This window comes from Podarcis gaigeae (assembly GCF_964106915.1).
Source record: "Podarcis gaigeae genome assembly, chromosome: 12".
Lineage (NCBI taxonomy): Eukaryota > Metazoa > Chordata > Lepidosauria > Squamata > Lacertidae > Podarcis > Podarcis gaigeae.
Window position 1 is genome coordinate 412,056 of NC_139688.1, and position 15,595 is coordinate 427,650.

General features: G+C 55.2%; 1 protein-coding gene across 1 annotated transcript in view; it reads left to right on the forward strand.

Annotated features, from left to right (window-relative positions):
- Positions 1-503: 503 nt before the first annotated feature.
- The window catches only part of KCNH2 (potassium voltage-gated channel subfamily H member 2), an 81,733-nt gene continuing 66,641 nt past the window's right edge, over positions 504-15,595 (forward strand). The window contains exons 1-2 of the mRNA XM_083706207.1: positions 504-784; positions 9,379-9,609. Coding sequence (XP_083562333.1) covers positions 709-784; positions 9,379-9,609 — 307 coding nt within the window. The 5' untranslated portion in view covers positions 504-708. The remainder of the gene's footprint in view (positions 785-9,378; positions 9,610-15,595) is intronic.

The window sequence follows — 15,595 nt, forward strand, 5'->3', positions numbered from 1 at the left end:
TGCGCGGCGCGCTCTGGCTCCGCCTCGGCCGGGCTCTCCCTCCGCCGCCGCCGCCGCCGCCGCGCATCTCTCGCCCGGCCTCGCCGCCGACACCGCCGCGCTCGGAGCCTCCTGCGCGGACCAGAAGGCGGAGACGCGCCCCCGGGCGAAGCAGCAAGCCGGCCCGAGAGACCAGCGGGCGCCCGGCGCCTCCCCCCCTCGCCTGCCGTCCCTCCTCCGGTCCCTCCCGCCGCTGCCTTCGCCTTTGCCTAAATAAGGGCGCTCCTGCTGCCTCCGCCGCCGCCGAGCCAAGCCGGGCCCGTCCCGTCCAGCAGGAGAGGCGCGCGGGGCGCCGGGCCGGACGGCGGCTTCCTTCGGCCCCCGCCAGCCGCCCGGCGGGGCTCCCCATGGGGCTGGGCGCCGCCCGGAGACGCCCCCTGCCCGCCGCCTAAGCCCCGACACCTGCGGGAGAGCAGCGCCCGGCCGCGCCGACGCCGCCCCGGAGCCGGACTGCGCGTCGTCTGCGCGGAAGGGCCCACTTGGCCCCAGCGCGCCCCTTCGAGCCCCGGGCGCGGCTTGGGGGCAGCAGAGGCCGGAGAGCAGCCTCCCCTCCCCGCCGGGCGGCTGGCGGCTTGACGGGCCCCAGCGCTGGGCCGCCCCTCGCACTCCGCGGACGGCCCCGGCTGCGCGTGGGGCGGGGGAGGCCGGGCACCCCCATGGGCTGACAGCATGCCTGTCCGGCGCGGGCACGTGGCCCCCCAGAACACCTTCCTCGACACCATCATCCGCAAGTTCGAGGGGCAGAGTAAGTAGGGGTGGAGGGGGTCTTGTCCCGGAGCGGAGCTGGGGGCTGCTCGGTTGGGGGGGGGTGAAGAGGGGCCTGGGGGTGGTCAAGGGGAAGCTCAGTGCTCTGACATTATGGGGGTCATGTGGGGAGCTCCAGGCAGGTCTGTGGCGGCCCTGTGTGTCGGGTGCTCTGGAGTCAGAAGTGGGTCGTACATTTGTTTCTTGTTGCATTTATTTATTTTGCACGTCTGTCCCACTGCCCCCCCCCCCTGTTCTCCTCACAACAACCCCGCCAGGTGGGTCAGGCTGACAGGCTGGGCTGGTGGGAGGGGGCTGGTGGTGTGCAACCCGGTGAAGGTGTGCTTGCAGGTGCGGGCTGGGCCCCGCTCCCTTGTGTTCCCAAACTGCCCAGGGAATGGGGGCCTTGGGACTGGGGGTGTCCACCTGCCCTGGGGACATGGGCAGCTCCATGTTTGCAGCAGGACGCTTGCCAGCTGGGTGACTGGGTGGCCTGTGCTTGGCTAACTGGACTGGCGAGGGACTGGCTGCCCCTCTTGGAGTGGGGCCTGCCTGCCTTGCAGACGCTCCTGGGCTCAGGCCTAGTGGTCTGCTCTCCTTCCCGGGACCCCCTCCCTTCTGGGGTGGTGGGTGCATGTCCCTGGGCCCCAGGGCAGGAGGAGGAAGAGGCAGCTTCCCACTGTGGGGTCCCTCTTCCTCCTTGCTGGGGGACCCACCAAGAGCCCATCCTACTGGGGAGCAGGTGCTGGCCTCCAGAGCGCCACTGCAGGCGCCCAGATTTCCATCTCTGGCCCTGGGGATTTTGCACAGCAGCAGCGTGGAGCATATGGCAGAGTGTGGGCGTTTGTGTAGTGTTCGGGTGCCTGGATGCCTCATGGTGTTTGTGTATCTGAAAAGGGGTTGTGTGCACGTGCAGGCACACACACGCAGTTGTGCAGTGTTGATAACCTGGTGTGTGTCTTTGTGTCTGGTGGTGGGGAGCCGCTGGGCTGATGCCAAGGGAGTGGGAGGGGGCCACTGAGCGGCCAAACCCTTCCCCCCCCCCGCCTTCCCTCTGCTGGCTATCTTAAGGAGGACAGAGCTTGGGGGGGGCGGGAACCGGTAAAAGATGGAGGTGATCCTGTGACCTCTCAGAATGCGCTGTCTGTCTGTGTGTGGCTATTCTCATGGTGTTCTGAAACCTTGAGCCGTCTGGCTTGTGAAGAATCACCAACACTTTCTGGTCCTCCCCAGAGTTAAGGCAACTCGGAACATTTCAGGGTGAAGAAAACTATGTGAGACTCGCCTCTCCTTTTGCGCCCATCATCCTGAGCTGAGCAGGGCGAAAGAGACCAGTGGCCTGGGCTGGAGGGGCGGCGTTGGGGTAGGCTCAGAGGTGCTTTTTTCCTTGGGGGAGGAAGAAGAAGAAAGCAAGTCCATTGTGCAAGCAAAACCCCTTGCACTGACGGAGTTGGATCCTACCCGCCCATCCACATTTTGCTCGGTGCTTGTTTTTCTGTTTGTGGCCAACAATAAAATAGCATCTAGATCTGCCATTCCCTTAAGAAATGAGAGAGAGTCTCCTCCTGGGCCTGGGAGGGTCTTCCTCCCCTCCCCCCACCTGTGCCTAGGGCAGGACTTCCCCACATCTCAGTCCTCCTGGCAGATGCCTGGCTGCCTGCTCTTTGCAAACCTCCAGAGGAGGCTCTTTGGCTTCCCTGGGCACCCTTGCTTCCCTCCCTCTCCCCTGGTAATTTAACCCCGCTGCCTCTTGGCTCTCCGTGTGGCATCTCTGCAAAGGCTGCTGCAGTCTGTTTTCTTTCTTGGGGGCCAGCTGCCACCACTGTTGCTGCCCTCCTCCTCGTCCTCCTCCTTGCAAGCGGTGGTGGCAGCAGCAGCAGCGGAGGGCGGGCTGCTCTCCTCCGCTTAGGCCTCAGCTGCCTTTCAAGGCCAAGGCAGACAAATTGGAGAGGATTCAGGGAGGGAGAGATAAGACGCTGGAAAGCACGTTGCGTGAGGGAGGTTAAACAGTTGGGGCACTGGGGCTGCTTGGCCTTCAGCAACCAGGAGCCTGATAACCATCTCCGAATACTTTGGGTTGTGGAAAAGCTGGATAAACATCGCAGTGTGGAAGGCAAAAGCTAGCCTGGGACATCAAAGGGGGGATTTTGAGATTTGCAGGCGGGGGAGGCAGATTAACTTGGCTGCACTGAATGAAAATGGCAAAGGGCAGATGGAAATTAAAGCTAGCAAATTTTGGGGTTCAAGGGTTGTGGCTACTCCCTTCCCCAAGTCAGGCTGGAGGCCACGGGGTCTCAGGCATACAGCCTGTTTTCAGCCCTAGAGCATGTGAAGAAGAGGGATCTCTTGAACATTTGCAGAGTATCCTTCCGCAAGGAGCTTGCCCCTCTTTCTTGCAAAACCCTGGCCTGGAGTGGAATGTCGTCCCAGCTGGAGCTGCTAAGCAGCCTGGGCTTTGGCTGAGCTCTGAGGCTTGATCCCTGGGTTCTGCGGAGAGAGAGACGGAGCCACAGCCAGCTTGCACAGGATCTAGGACCAAGCCACCAGGGCCACCTGGATCCTTTCGGAAAGGCTCAGCCTCACAGCAGAAGGAGATGCTCAGGAAGTCTGTCTCTCCTGCCCAGTGGGCTCTGCTGGGTGGCAGATGGTATGGGAGAGCCAGAGTCGTGCTTCAGCTTGGAGGCTGTGGCAAATTTCCCACACCTGTTTCTCTGCAGACAAGATGGCTATGATTCTGGCCTGCCTCCGCTCTCTCCAGGGCAGCCACCTGCGCCTGGAGCGCTGCCCATCCCGCCTGCCAGTTGGGGGGAGAGGCGGCTCCTTTGCTGGCGGAGCTGGGCTTGTTAATGCCCCATTTAGGGAGGGCTGGCTGCCAGGTGGCCTGCGATCTGTGGTCACTTGGCCTGCAGTCAAGCAGGCTAACCTGGAGCAGAGATGGATTTGCAGCTGGCCGGCTACCACCTGGCCCCTTTCGTCATTACTCAAGAATATAACATGAGCTGCAAGAGTCTGGCTTCTTTGCAACGGTATATTTGAATTATGCAGACTGGATTTCCTGCGCTAACTTACTAACTTGGGGCCAGAAGCTTTGGTGTACCAGAGTGGGCTTCCCCTGGAACAAAGATGCCGGGAGGCTGCCCCCAGGGAGGAGGAAGAGAAGGAGACAACCCCTTGGAGAAACAAGACGCAAAAAAGCAGGACAGTCAGGAGCCATGCTGTATCTCTGCAGCTACAAAAACAATTCCACACTGTTTCTCAGCCAGAGGAGCAAACACACTGGTTGAGAGCCAGTGTGGTGTAGTGGTTAAGAGTGGTGGACTCGTAATCTGGGGAACCGGGTTCGCGTCTCCGCTCCTCCACCTGCAGCTGCTGGGTGACCTTGGGCCAGTCACACTTCTCTGAAGTCTCTCAGCCCCACTCACCTCACAGAGTGTTTGTTGTGGGGGAGGAAGGAAAGGAGAATGTGAGCCGCTTTGAGACTCCTTAGGGTAGTGATAAAGCGGGATATCAAATCCAAACTCTTCCTCTTCTTCTACTTCAGAATGTACAGAGGCAGCAGTGGAAGGGACAGTGTACAGAACAATTCCTGCCGCTCCCCAGAGAAGGAAGAGATGTGTAGTGGTGAGAGGTGACTATTTACTGAGGGGGACAGAGGCAGCAGCGTGCAGAGGAATGACTCGTGGTTTCAGTTGTCTCTACACGAATGCACAGAGTATAGGAAACAAGCAAGACGAACTGGAGCTTTTAGTATAGGATGGCACATATGACCTGTTAGGCATTACTGAAACCTGGTGGGATGAGACTCATGACTGGGATGTAGAAACTGAGGGGTGTGACCTGTGCAAAATGAATAGACCAAACAGGAAGGGGGGAGTAGCAGCATTATATGTAAAGGGTGTGTACATTTGTGAAGAAATCCATGACCTGGAGCATGGAAAGCAGAATGAGAGTATATGGGTAAAAATTGTAGGAGAGAGAAGCAACAGTGACCTTACTGTGGGGGTCTCCAAGCCAAGCCAGACTGAAGACTTGGATGACGCCTTCCAAGAGCAGATTAGCACACATTTGAAAAGGAGATATATAGTCGTCGTGGGAGACTTGAACTTCTCTGATATCTGTTGGAACTCAAACTCTGCCAAGAATGTAAGGTCTGACAAATTCCTCCATTGCCTCGCTGACAGTTTCATTTCCCAGAAGGTGGAAGAAGTAACAAGGGGATCATCTGTCCAACAGGGAGGAACTAATAAATGAAGTGGAAGGACAGGGAAACTTGGGAGGAAGTGATCATGTCCTCCTGGGTTTCAGGATACAGAGGAAAGAAAGATTGACCAAGTGGTAAGTCCTCTGCAGAAGATGGGCGACAGAAGGCAGAATTATTGAACTCCTACTTTGCCTCTATCTTCACCCAAAAGGAAACCAATGCCCAACCTGGTGATAACAGAATAAACAATGCAAGGAGGGAATTGCAACCCAAGATAGGAAAAGAGGTGGTAAGGGAACAACTAGCTGCTTTAAATGAATTCATATCTCCACGGCCTGATGAGTCAAGGGTACTAAAGGAGCTTGCGGGTGTAATCTCAGAGCCTTTGTCTATTATCTCTGAGAATTACTGGAGAACAGGTGAAGTCCCTACAGACTGGAGGCAGGCAAATGGGAGCGGGGAGCCCTGGTAAACACTGGCCAGTGAGCTTGACATTGATACCAGGAAAGATCCTAGAACAGATAATTCAACAGTCAGTCTGTGAGTACTTAGAAAAGGATGCTGTGATTTCTAAGACCCAGCACGGGCTTCTCAAAAATAAGTCATGACAGACAAACCTCATTTTTTAATGGAGTTACAAGCTTGGTGGACCAGGGAAATGCTGTGGACATACGTAGTGTATCTTGATTTCAGTGAGGCTTTTGTCAAAGTCCCCCATGATATTCTCATGAGGAAGCTGGTAAAATGTGAGTTGACTGAAGTAAGGTGGATTTGTAGCTGGTTGACTGATTGAACCCAAAAAGGACTCATGAATGGTTCTTCGTCATCCTGGGGAAAAGTGACAAGTGGGGTGCCGCAGGGTTCTGTGCTGGGCAAGTGGTTGTTTAACATTTTTGTAAACGACTTGGATGAAGGAATTGAGGGGATGCTCAACAAATTTGCAGACGACACCAAACTGGTAGGAGTAGGTAATGCTGCAGAAGACAGAATCACAATTCAAAATGACCCTAACAGATTGGAAAATGAATTTCAATAGGGACAAATGCCAGGTTCTGTCTTTAGGCAGGACGAACCACATGCAAAAATATAGGATGGGGGAAACCTGGCTTACTGACAATACATGTGAAAGTCCCCAGTGCCATGGGCATAGCGGGGGGGGGGATAGCTGCCCCCCCCAGATCAAGTAAAACAATAGAAATACTTAATTAACTGACCAATCGCGTCGTTCTGTCCCCCCCTAACGAAAATCCTGGCCAAGCCCATGCAAATGCTTTGCCCCTTCTTTATAAGGGAGTCCCTCCCCCCCTTGGTCATTTCAGTGGCCTCTGAAACTTTTCCAACTCTACAAACATCCTTCTGGAGGTGAGGGCACCAGAACCGTCCACAGTATTTCAAATGTGGTTGCACCGTAGATTTTTTATAAGGGCATTATGATAGTGGCTGTTATATTTTCTATTTATTTCCTAACATTCCCTAGCATGGAGTTTGCCCTTCTTGTGGCTGACACATGATGGGTCCCTTTAAAAGGTGACAATGACCTTCCTCTGCCTGGAGGGATCATTTTGGGAGAGATCTGGGCTGGATTTCTTTTGGGATTGTTTTGCTGGTTTTGTTGTTTGCGAGTTTAATTTGTGCAGGTGAGATTGGGGGTGTCAGGAAGCAGGTGGGAGCAAATGGAGGGGGGGCCCTTTTGTGGATGACTGCCAGTGATCTAAGAGCTGCCACATGCCAGGTGAAGCAAGCTTGTCTTCTGTTCTAAGGGGAGGACCCGAAAGAGCGGATTCGAGTTGCAAGAAAGGAGATTCCAATTAAACATTAATTTAAGGTGGCGGAGTCTCCTCTGTTGGAGGTTTTTAAGAGGAGGTTGGATCCGTAAGGAATGCTTTAGCTGCAACTCCTGCAGGGGGTGGGACTAGATGGCACCTTGGGAAGAGGGCACACAGTTGTGCCAATGGGGGAGGAGCAGCCTTGGCAGCGTGCGAAGAGGAGGCTGCAGTCTGTGGAAGGGACGACTTCCATTTCAGATAATAGCGGGCGCCTTAGGAGAAGGCGTCGTCGTGTGTGCAAAGAATACGGAGCATCGCTTGGCACAGATTAGTCATCCCTGAACTCATTTTTAATTGGCCTTTTCTTGAGTCAGGCAGCCTGGGTCATCAGCCTGCCAGCTAAGCGGATCTGGGGTGCTTTTTGTTGTATGTGCAGTGGGCCAAACACAGGAGATGAGAGACAGGGAGTGCAGCATAGTGGTTACAGCACCAAGCTAGGACCTGGGAGACCAGGGTTCCAATCCCCTGCTCCCCGTGGCCTTGGGTCCCTGCCTCTCAGCCTGACCTACCTTGCAGGGCTGTTGTTGTGGAGAGTAGAAGAGAAGAGGGAGAACCACACACACGACCCTGAGCTCCTTGGAGAAAAAAGGGAGGGGGTGTAAATAATAATAATAAATTTTATTTATACCCCGCCCTCCCCAGTCAAGACCGGGCTCAGGGCAGCTAACACCAAATATAAAACAAATTGATTGAAATACAACTTAAAAACAAGATTAAAATACATTAAAACATTAAAATGCAGCCTTATTTCAGCAGAAAAACGTGTTTGGAGATAAATGTAATAAACACATAAATAGCTTGTCGAGTGTGATTTGAAATAAGAAGCTATTCTCCTCTGTTTGGACCTTGAGTGTGAGTGGTGCCCAGTGTACCCCCTTGGCCCCCCCCCCCCGGCTACTCTGCTGCTGGGAGCCCTTGCTGCAAGTTGCTGTGTAGACCGAGGCTGAGCCAAGAGGGCCCAGGAGGGCTCTGGTGGGGGGGGGGCGGCTTCCTGGGAGTGCTTCATGCCCCCCCCCCAGTGGAGTCTGTTCCTCCTCTCCTTGTTGGCTTAGCAGGGGGGTCCTTCCTTCCCTCCCTCTGAAGCATTAGCTGCAGCAAAATGGGAAGCCCCATTCTGAAAAGGTTAGGGGGCTGTTCCAGGAGCAGTTCCTGCCATTAGAGATGATGGTCTCAAGGTCTGGGGCGCTTCATTTGGGAAAAGGCGGTCCTTGAGGTCTTGCGGTCCTGAGCCACTTAAGGCTTTATAGCTCAAAATTGAATTGGGCCCAGGCAGGATCAGTGCAATTGGTGCTGTTGGGCCAAGATCGGTGTAATATGTTCAAACTGTCTTGTCCCAACAAGCAACCTGGCCGCTGAATTCTGCAAAAGCTGAAGTTTCTGGACCGCCTTCAAAGGCAGCCCCACATATAATGTGTTGCAGTATTCTAACCTAGAAGTTACCAGAATATAGACAACGGTAGGATGGATGGCGGCTAACAGATTGGGGTTGAATCCTGACAAGACAGAAGTACTGTTTTTGGGGGACAGGGGGCGGGCGGGTGTGGGGGACTCCCTGGTCCTGAATGGGGCAACTGTGCCTCTGAAGGACCAGGTGCGCAGCCTGGGAGTCATTTTGGACTCATGGAGGCACAGGTCAATTCTGTGTCCAGGGTGGCTGTCTGCCAGCTCCACCTGGTGCACAGGATGAGACCCTCCCTGCCCGCAGACTCTCTCGCCAGAGTGGTGCATGCTCTAGTTATCTCCCACTTAGACTACTGTAATGTGCTCTGTGTGGGGCTACCTTTGAAGGTGACCCGGAAACTACAACTAATTCAGAATGCGGCAGCTAGACTGGTGACTGGGAGCAGCCACTGAGACCACATAACACCTGTCTTGAAAGACCTACATTGCAGTGGCGTAGCGTGGGAGGTGCAGGGGGGCCCGGCCGCAACATCTGGGGGTTAGGGTTAGGGGCGCAAATCCACAGGTTAGGGGGCGCAAATTACTTGCCTTGCCCCGGGTGCTGACAACCCATGCTACGCCACTGCTACATTGGCTCCCAGTACGTTTCCGCGCACAATTCAAAGTGTTGGTGTTGGCCTTTAAAGCCCTAAACAGCCTTGGTCCAGTATATCTGAAGGAGCGTCTCCACCCCCATCGTTCTGCCCAGACACTGATGTCCAGCTCCAAGGGCCTTCTGGCGGTTCCCTCACTGCGAGAAGCCAAGTTACAGGGAACCAGGCAGAGGGCCTTCTTGGTGGTGGCGCCCTCCCTGTGGAACACCCTCCTACCAGATGTCAAAGAGAACAACAACTACCAGACTTTTAGAAGACATCTGAAGGCAGCCCTGTTTAGGGAAGCTTTTAATGTTTGATGTGTTACTGTATTTTAATATATTTTTGGAAGCCGCCCAGAGTGGCTGAGGAAACCCAGCCAGATAGTATAAATAGTATAAATAAATTAACATCATCATCATCATCATCATCATCATCATCATTATTATTATTAATTCATCCGTCGCTGTCCAGAGAGGGGCGCAGCTGGGCCACCAGCCGAAGCTGATTCCTTGTCTCTCCCCCCCCCTTGCAGGCCGCAAGTTCATCATCGCCAACGCCCGGGTGGAGAACTGCGCCATCATCTACTGCAACGATGGCTTCTGCGACCTTTGCGGCTACACTCGTGCCGAGGTCATGCAGAAGCCCTGCACCTGCGACTTCCTCTATGGGCCGCGCACGCAGAAGACCTCGGTGGCGCAGATTGCGCAGGCCCTCCTGGGCTCCGAAGAGCGCAAGGTGGAGATCTGCTTCTACCGGAAAGACGGTAGGGTCCCTGCTTGGGGGGGGGGGGAGAAGGGTGAATCTGTTCCTCCCCACAGCCCTCCACTGCCACCTGTGCCTCCTTAACGTGCCCACTTCCTCTTGTCAAGGAACATTAGATTCTGCGTTAATGTTTCCCCAGCGCAGAGGAGCCTCGCTTTGCAACCCTGATGAATTATGCAGAAGGACGCTGTGTTTGCTGATTTCTGCATAATGCATCCTGCCTTGGAAGCCGCATGGGGGCCACACAGGCTCCTTCTCTTGACCACAGGACAGTCCTGCCCCGTCACTCTCATGTCAGAGATTCTCCCAAGTGCTTTGCAGCCTTGAAGTCCTCTTTGCAAAAGAAGCAAGCTGCAGATCTGGAGAGGCTAATGTTGTGCGGCAGATGCGAATCCTCTGCTTGTTTGGCATCACGGCAGGTGCCTTGAGGGTCCTTGGCTTGGTATATTTCGCAGCCTGTTCCTGACCACGTTTTAGGTGTGTGTGTGAAGTCTGTATGCAGTAAACTCGTAACTTATGTGCATCAACATGTGAGATTTTGGCTGGAAAAAGTAAGGCGGGGGCAGGCATTCAGGGGCTCGGTCTGCAATCCCACCTGCCATTGCGCTCACCTTGGGGGAGCATTCCAAGGGGCAGGGAGAGTGTGTTTTGAATACATGTGATTTTGGCTTTACACACAACCCCCGGAACATAAGCTCTGCACAAGTTGAGAGTTGGCCGTAAATAAAAGCGTTTGTTTTTCTGCCAGTTGCCCTGCTCTGACTTGGCTAAAATAAAAAAGGGGCATTTTGAAAGGGTGGGGGCGATGGTGTTGCCTTTGGGACTCTGACACTCTTGCCCACCCCCCCTGCCCTGGGCCCTTTTCGTTCAGATTTTTGTTGATTTATTATTTATTAAATGTGTTTACTGCCCCATACCTGTAGATCTCAGGGCAATGTGACAGTATTAAGAAAGCACAATGCATAATAAAAATGAAAGCTAAGGCTAGCCACTGAGTTGGGGGGGGGGGAGACGGGAGAGACGCTGCCTCTCGACTTCTTGGGCCATTTGTGTGCAGGGAGGCTGGTGGGGCTGCAGAGAGGATCTCGGGGCACCAGCAAAGCCTCAGCGCCTTTCCAGAGTCTGCCCTCTGAGGAGTGACGGGGAAAACAACCAGAGTCTCTGTTGCCCCGTAAATGTGCAAAGGCGTTTGCTCGGCAGAGATAGGAGATACAAAATTCCTGGGACTTGGCATGCGACCAGAACTCATCAAGGAGGGAGGCCCTGTCCCTGGTGCCCTGGCGGTCTCCTTCCCAGCTAGGAAAAAATATTTCAAATTCTTCTGTGTCGGCATTTGGGGCAGCTCAGAGCTCAGGCTCCTCATGCCTGGCTTCCTGGGCGGACTGTGGGGAGGCCGGCTGGGAAGGGCCCCTTCTTGCCTGCCTGCCAGGGACCTCGGAGAGGGTGCTCTTCCCTCCCAGGTGGGCCAAGCGTCTGGCTTGGGACGTCCTGGGGGAATTTAGCATTTGGGAAGCGGAACGGCCTGTTCAGCCTCCGCTCCTGTGGGAGGCTCAGAACATCTAGAAAGCAGAATAAATCACGTAGGAAGCCCAATGGCCTGGGATCTTTGTCCGGGTTAATACCAGCCGAGGTGGTAAATGGGTTTTCTCCATGTCAGACACCCAAATGACGCCTGTAGTCAGGGAGTCGCTTGCAAGACAGAGCAGTCGGCTTTGGAGATAATAATAGAGGAATCGCCTGCAGGATCAGGCCAACAGCCCATCCAGTTCAGCGTATTGTGCTCAGTGGCCAACCTAAAGTTCTTAGGGGTGCAAAATTCCAGCGCCCAGTGCTGCCTCACGACAGCTGTGCCCGCCCATCAATGGGGAAACCCAGCCTGGAAAAGGGATCCCTCTGGCTTAATGGAAGGGCTTGTTGAATGTTTTGGCAGTCCCCGTGGAGACGCCAGGGGCATCCGCGGCCCCCGCCTAGGCGTCCATAGCCCTCCCAGGAAGCAGGCGGCCGCGAGGTTTATGTCTATTTGTGCCTGTGGGGACGGGGGCATCCATCACAGGCAAGCAGGCTCTTGAGTGGAGAGGCCTGGAGGCGCGGGGGGGGGGCACATCGCTTGGGTAGATCCTGGCCCTCAGCTGGCAGGCGGGCAGCAAACTGGCTGGCGCCTGGAAGCTGCCTTGGCAGGGGTCTCATCCAGAGCAGGTGCTTATGCACCAGAGACGGCTGCCTGTTCTGCCGTTGACGCTGCTTGGTGGTGGCTCTCTAGGGTTTCAGCGGGGCTGGGGGGCTCTTTCCCACCTCCCCTGGAGATGGGAGCCTGAAGGTGCTGTGGCCCTTGGGTGCTGGTGGCCCTGCTGCGCTGAGGAGGGAGTTGCCCACAGGAGGGAAGGGGTTTCCCATAATGAGCATCTGGTTGGCCATCAGGAGAGCAGGATCTTGGACTCGATGGGCCACTGGTCTGATCCAGCAGCCAGGCTCTTCGGATGCTCTTATGGAGCCTCCAAGCCCAGAGGCAGTCTATCTGTGTCCCTAGGTTGCTTGGGGGCATTTGGCTGCCGAAAGAACAGGAGGCTGGACTAGATGGGCTCCCTTGGGCTGCATCCTGAGTACCAGTTGCTGGAAGCCACTGGAGGGGAGAGCTGCTCTCGTGTTCAGGTCCTCCTTGTGGTTTCCCACATGTGTCTGGCAGTGTTAGAAACTCAGGTGTATAAGCCGGGTGCCAAGGGACTCCTTAAAGCAGGGTTACAGTCACCAAAATGGAATGTCTACTTGCCATTTTGGGGCAAGACGGCTCTGAAGTCTTACTTTTCAACCAATGGGTTGGCTGTGATGGATTATCCATTAAACATCTGGTTAGACCAGAGGACCACCTTGAGCTCGCTTAAGAACTTTGAGAACTTAAAGAAGAAAGGTCCCTTGATCCCAGAACAGTCCACATCTATATCGGCCTATTCCGACTGTTTTCTGAATGGTGACCATTCATAGCGTAGGGATATTCTTCACAACCGTGAGCAGGGTGGAAGCAAAGACAACAATTAACTATAACATTCTTCACTGCTCCTGCTGCACAGAAAAAACATTTTGGTTCCTGAAATTCGATCGGATTGTGCAGTTAAAATATAACGGATAGAATTCTACAGGATGTGGTCTTAGTGAGTGAAAACAGTCCAGATACAAGGGTCCTCAGGTGGCAAAGATGTCTGGCCCCATCCTGGCACCCGGGCATCTTCACTTGGTTGCGAGTGGCCAATAAAGGTAAAGGGACCCCTGACCATTAGGTGCAGTCGTGGCCGACTCTGGGGTTGCGGCGCTCATCTCGCTTTATTAGCCGAGGGAGCCGGCGTACAGCTTCCGGGTCATGTGGCCAGCATGACTAAGCCGCTTCTGGCGAACCAGAGCAGCGCACGGAAATGCCATTTACCTTCCTGCCGGAACGGGACCTATTTATCTACTTGCACTTTGACGTGCTTTCAAACTACTAGGTTGGCAGGAGCAGGGACCAAGCAACGGGATCTCACCCCGTCGATCACTGGGATCCCAACCGCCGACCTTCTGATCGGCAAGTCCTAGACTCTGTGGTTTAGACCACAGCGCCACCCGAGTCCCTAAGTGGCCAATAGCCAGGGGCAAAATGCGGCTTGTGAAACGTGAAGACAGCTGGGGGGCCACTGTGAGAGGCTGGATGAGGTCGGACTCTTCTTGCATTCTTCCAGCCTCCGTCCAGCCTGGCCCCTTCGAGGGGACAGTGGCCAGCCTGGCCCCCTGCCCTTCAGCACATGCCTGCACACTCTGCGTGTGGCTCCTGCTTCCTGCTTTTCTGCTGCTGCAGCAGTTTCTCCCCCCCCCCAAAAAAAACCCCAGCCTGGCCCAACTGCTGCTTTTGTTTACATCTTCCCCCAGGGGAGCCACATCTCATCCCAAGCTGCGGCTTCTGCAGCATGGAAGCCAGAGTCCCAGGCAGGGCGGAGGGGGCTGGGCTGTGGATGTGTCCTCTGCATCTCAAACTCCCCAAGACAGATCCAGGCAGGCTCCTCTCCCTGCCTGCTCCCCTTTTCAGCTGAGAATCCCTCCCCCACATCCTGGCTTTACCTATGCCCCCCCCCCCGCACACACACTTTGCTCCCCGTATTCAGGCTGTTGCAAAAGCTGTGCAGAAACCACACAGCCTCCTCCCTTTCCGTCCCCTTGGCCCAAACCCTGGTCCTTGCCCTGGTGCCATTCCTTGCCCGGGCCACGCCCCAAATCATTTTGCTGCCAAAGGTGCCCCCTCTCCCCCTCTCCCCCCACCAGCCAACCAGCCAAGGGGCACCTAATACTCCAAGGCTGGTAAAATTATTTTAACGGAAAACCCCCCAGTCAAAATGCAGCAGCGAAACATTTGATAGCCAGCCATGGGCATCCCTTTCATGACACCCCAAATCTGCCACCTGAGGCAGCTGCCCCCCTCTGCCTGAGGTCAGGGCTGGCCCCATCTCTGGCTTGGACTGCAGCAGCCGGCTCCTGTCTGATCTTCTGGTTCCCCAAGGCCCACGTTCCAGATTCCCCAGGCGCAGTTTGCTGCTGGTGCCGGTCCAACTGTGGCAACATGCAGATTTCTGGAGCCCAGGTTGGAGACCGTAATTCAAAAACCTCTGCCTTAGTCCATAGTTCATTCCATGTCCATTTCCACCTCATCTGTTTTTCCTTCTTGATGCTGGGAGGTTGAGCAAGCGGCACTCAAGCACAGAGAGTAGAACTGGAGCACTGGAAGGGACCACGAGGGTCATCTAGTCCAACCCTCTGGCAAATAGATAATCCGATGCAGCAACAGGGTTTGGAACAGAGCTTGGATGGCCACCCATTAGGGATCTTTCAGCTGCAATTCCTGCACTGGAGGGGGTTGGACTTGATGAGCCCTGGGGGTCCCTTCAGACCCTTCAGTTCTCTGCTTCTGCGTCCTAAAGGTTCTCCCTCCTTTTCTCCCCCCTCCTGAGCCAAGTTCTGAACTCTGCAAGCCTCTCTGCTTCTGTTGCTGCTCCTCTTTTCCAGAGTAACTTGTCTGGGGAGTGGCTGGGGGGGGGCAGCAGCTGTTTTATAGGACTCTAACCGTCATTCTGGTCGGGGACCTGCCTGGTTAATTATTTTGCAAATCGATAAGTGTATTTTTAGGCATAATGGCAATAACAATTTTAGAAAGCGCTGTGCGGCAGAAAATGTCTCCAAAGCACTGTTCGCCTCAACAGCTTCAGAGGGGAGGGGGTGCCCTTCAGGACCCACCCCAAGGTCACTCTTGCCACAGAAAACGAATTTGCCCTGGGGAGGGAGAGGGAAAGGTACTCTGCGTGTGCTCAGAGGCACTCTCCTTCTCTTTGCTGCTCCTCCATAGGGATCCTTCCAGGGGGGACAATGGAGCCTTGGGGAGCCAGTCAGTGGGGCACGGGGGGGTTGAAGAAAGGGGTCAACCAGTTGGGATCCGGATGGGTGGGGTAATTAATAATAATAATAATAATAATAATAATAATAATAATAATAATAATATTCCAGGCAGGTTTGCCTTCTAAACCCTGCAGCTCTTTGGCAGTGCCAGCCGTGTGGGGCTGGGCAGGAGCGCCAGGCACAGGTTCGGCCTGGGCTGCCTCCCCCCGGCCCCTGCGCCAGGTGTCTCTTCTCTCCCGAGGCCTCGGCCTCCGGCTCACGTCAGCCAGCCCAGTTCCGGCAAGGCGGGTAAACAAAGCCGGAGCCGCCAGCGCTGTCTCCCAGCTGCCTCTCCCTCCCTCTCCCCCCTGCACGATGGCCTGCGCTGGGGGGGGGGGGAGGAGATGCTCCCTCTTCCTTCCTCTCGGGCTTTATAAACGGCCAGGATGGGGAGGCAGAGCAGAGTTACCCTGGCGAGGAAACTCTCCAAAGCCCTTTTCTCCCTCTCCATGAACGTGTCTCCTCCTCTCTTAAAGCCATCTAGCATGGTGGCCATCCCTGCTTCCTGAGGCAGTGAGTTCCACAGGTTAACCCTGTGC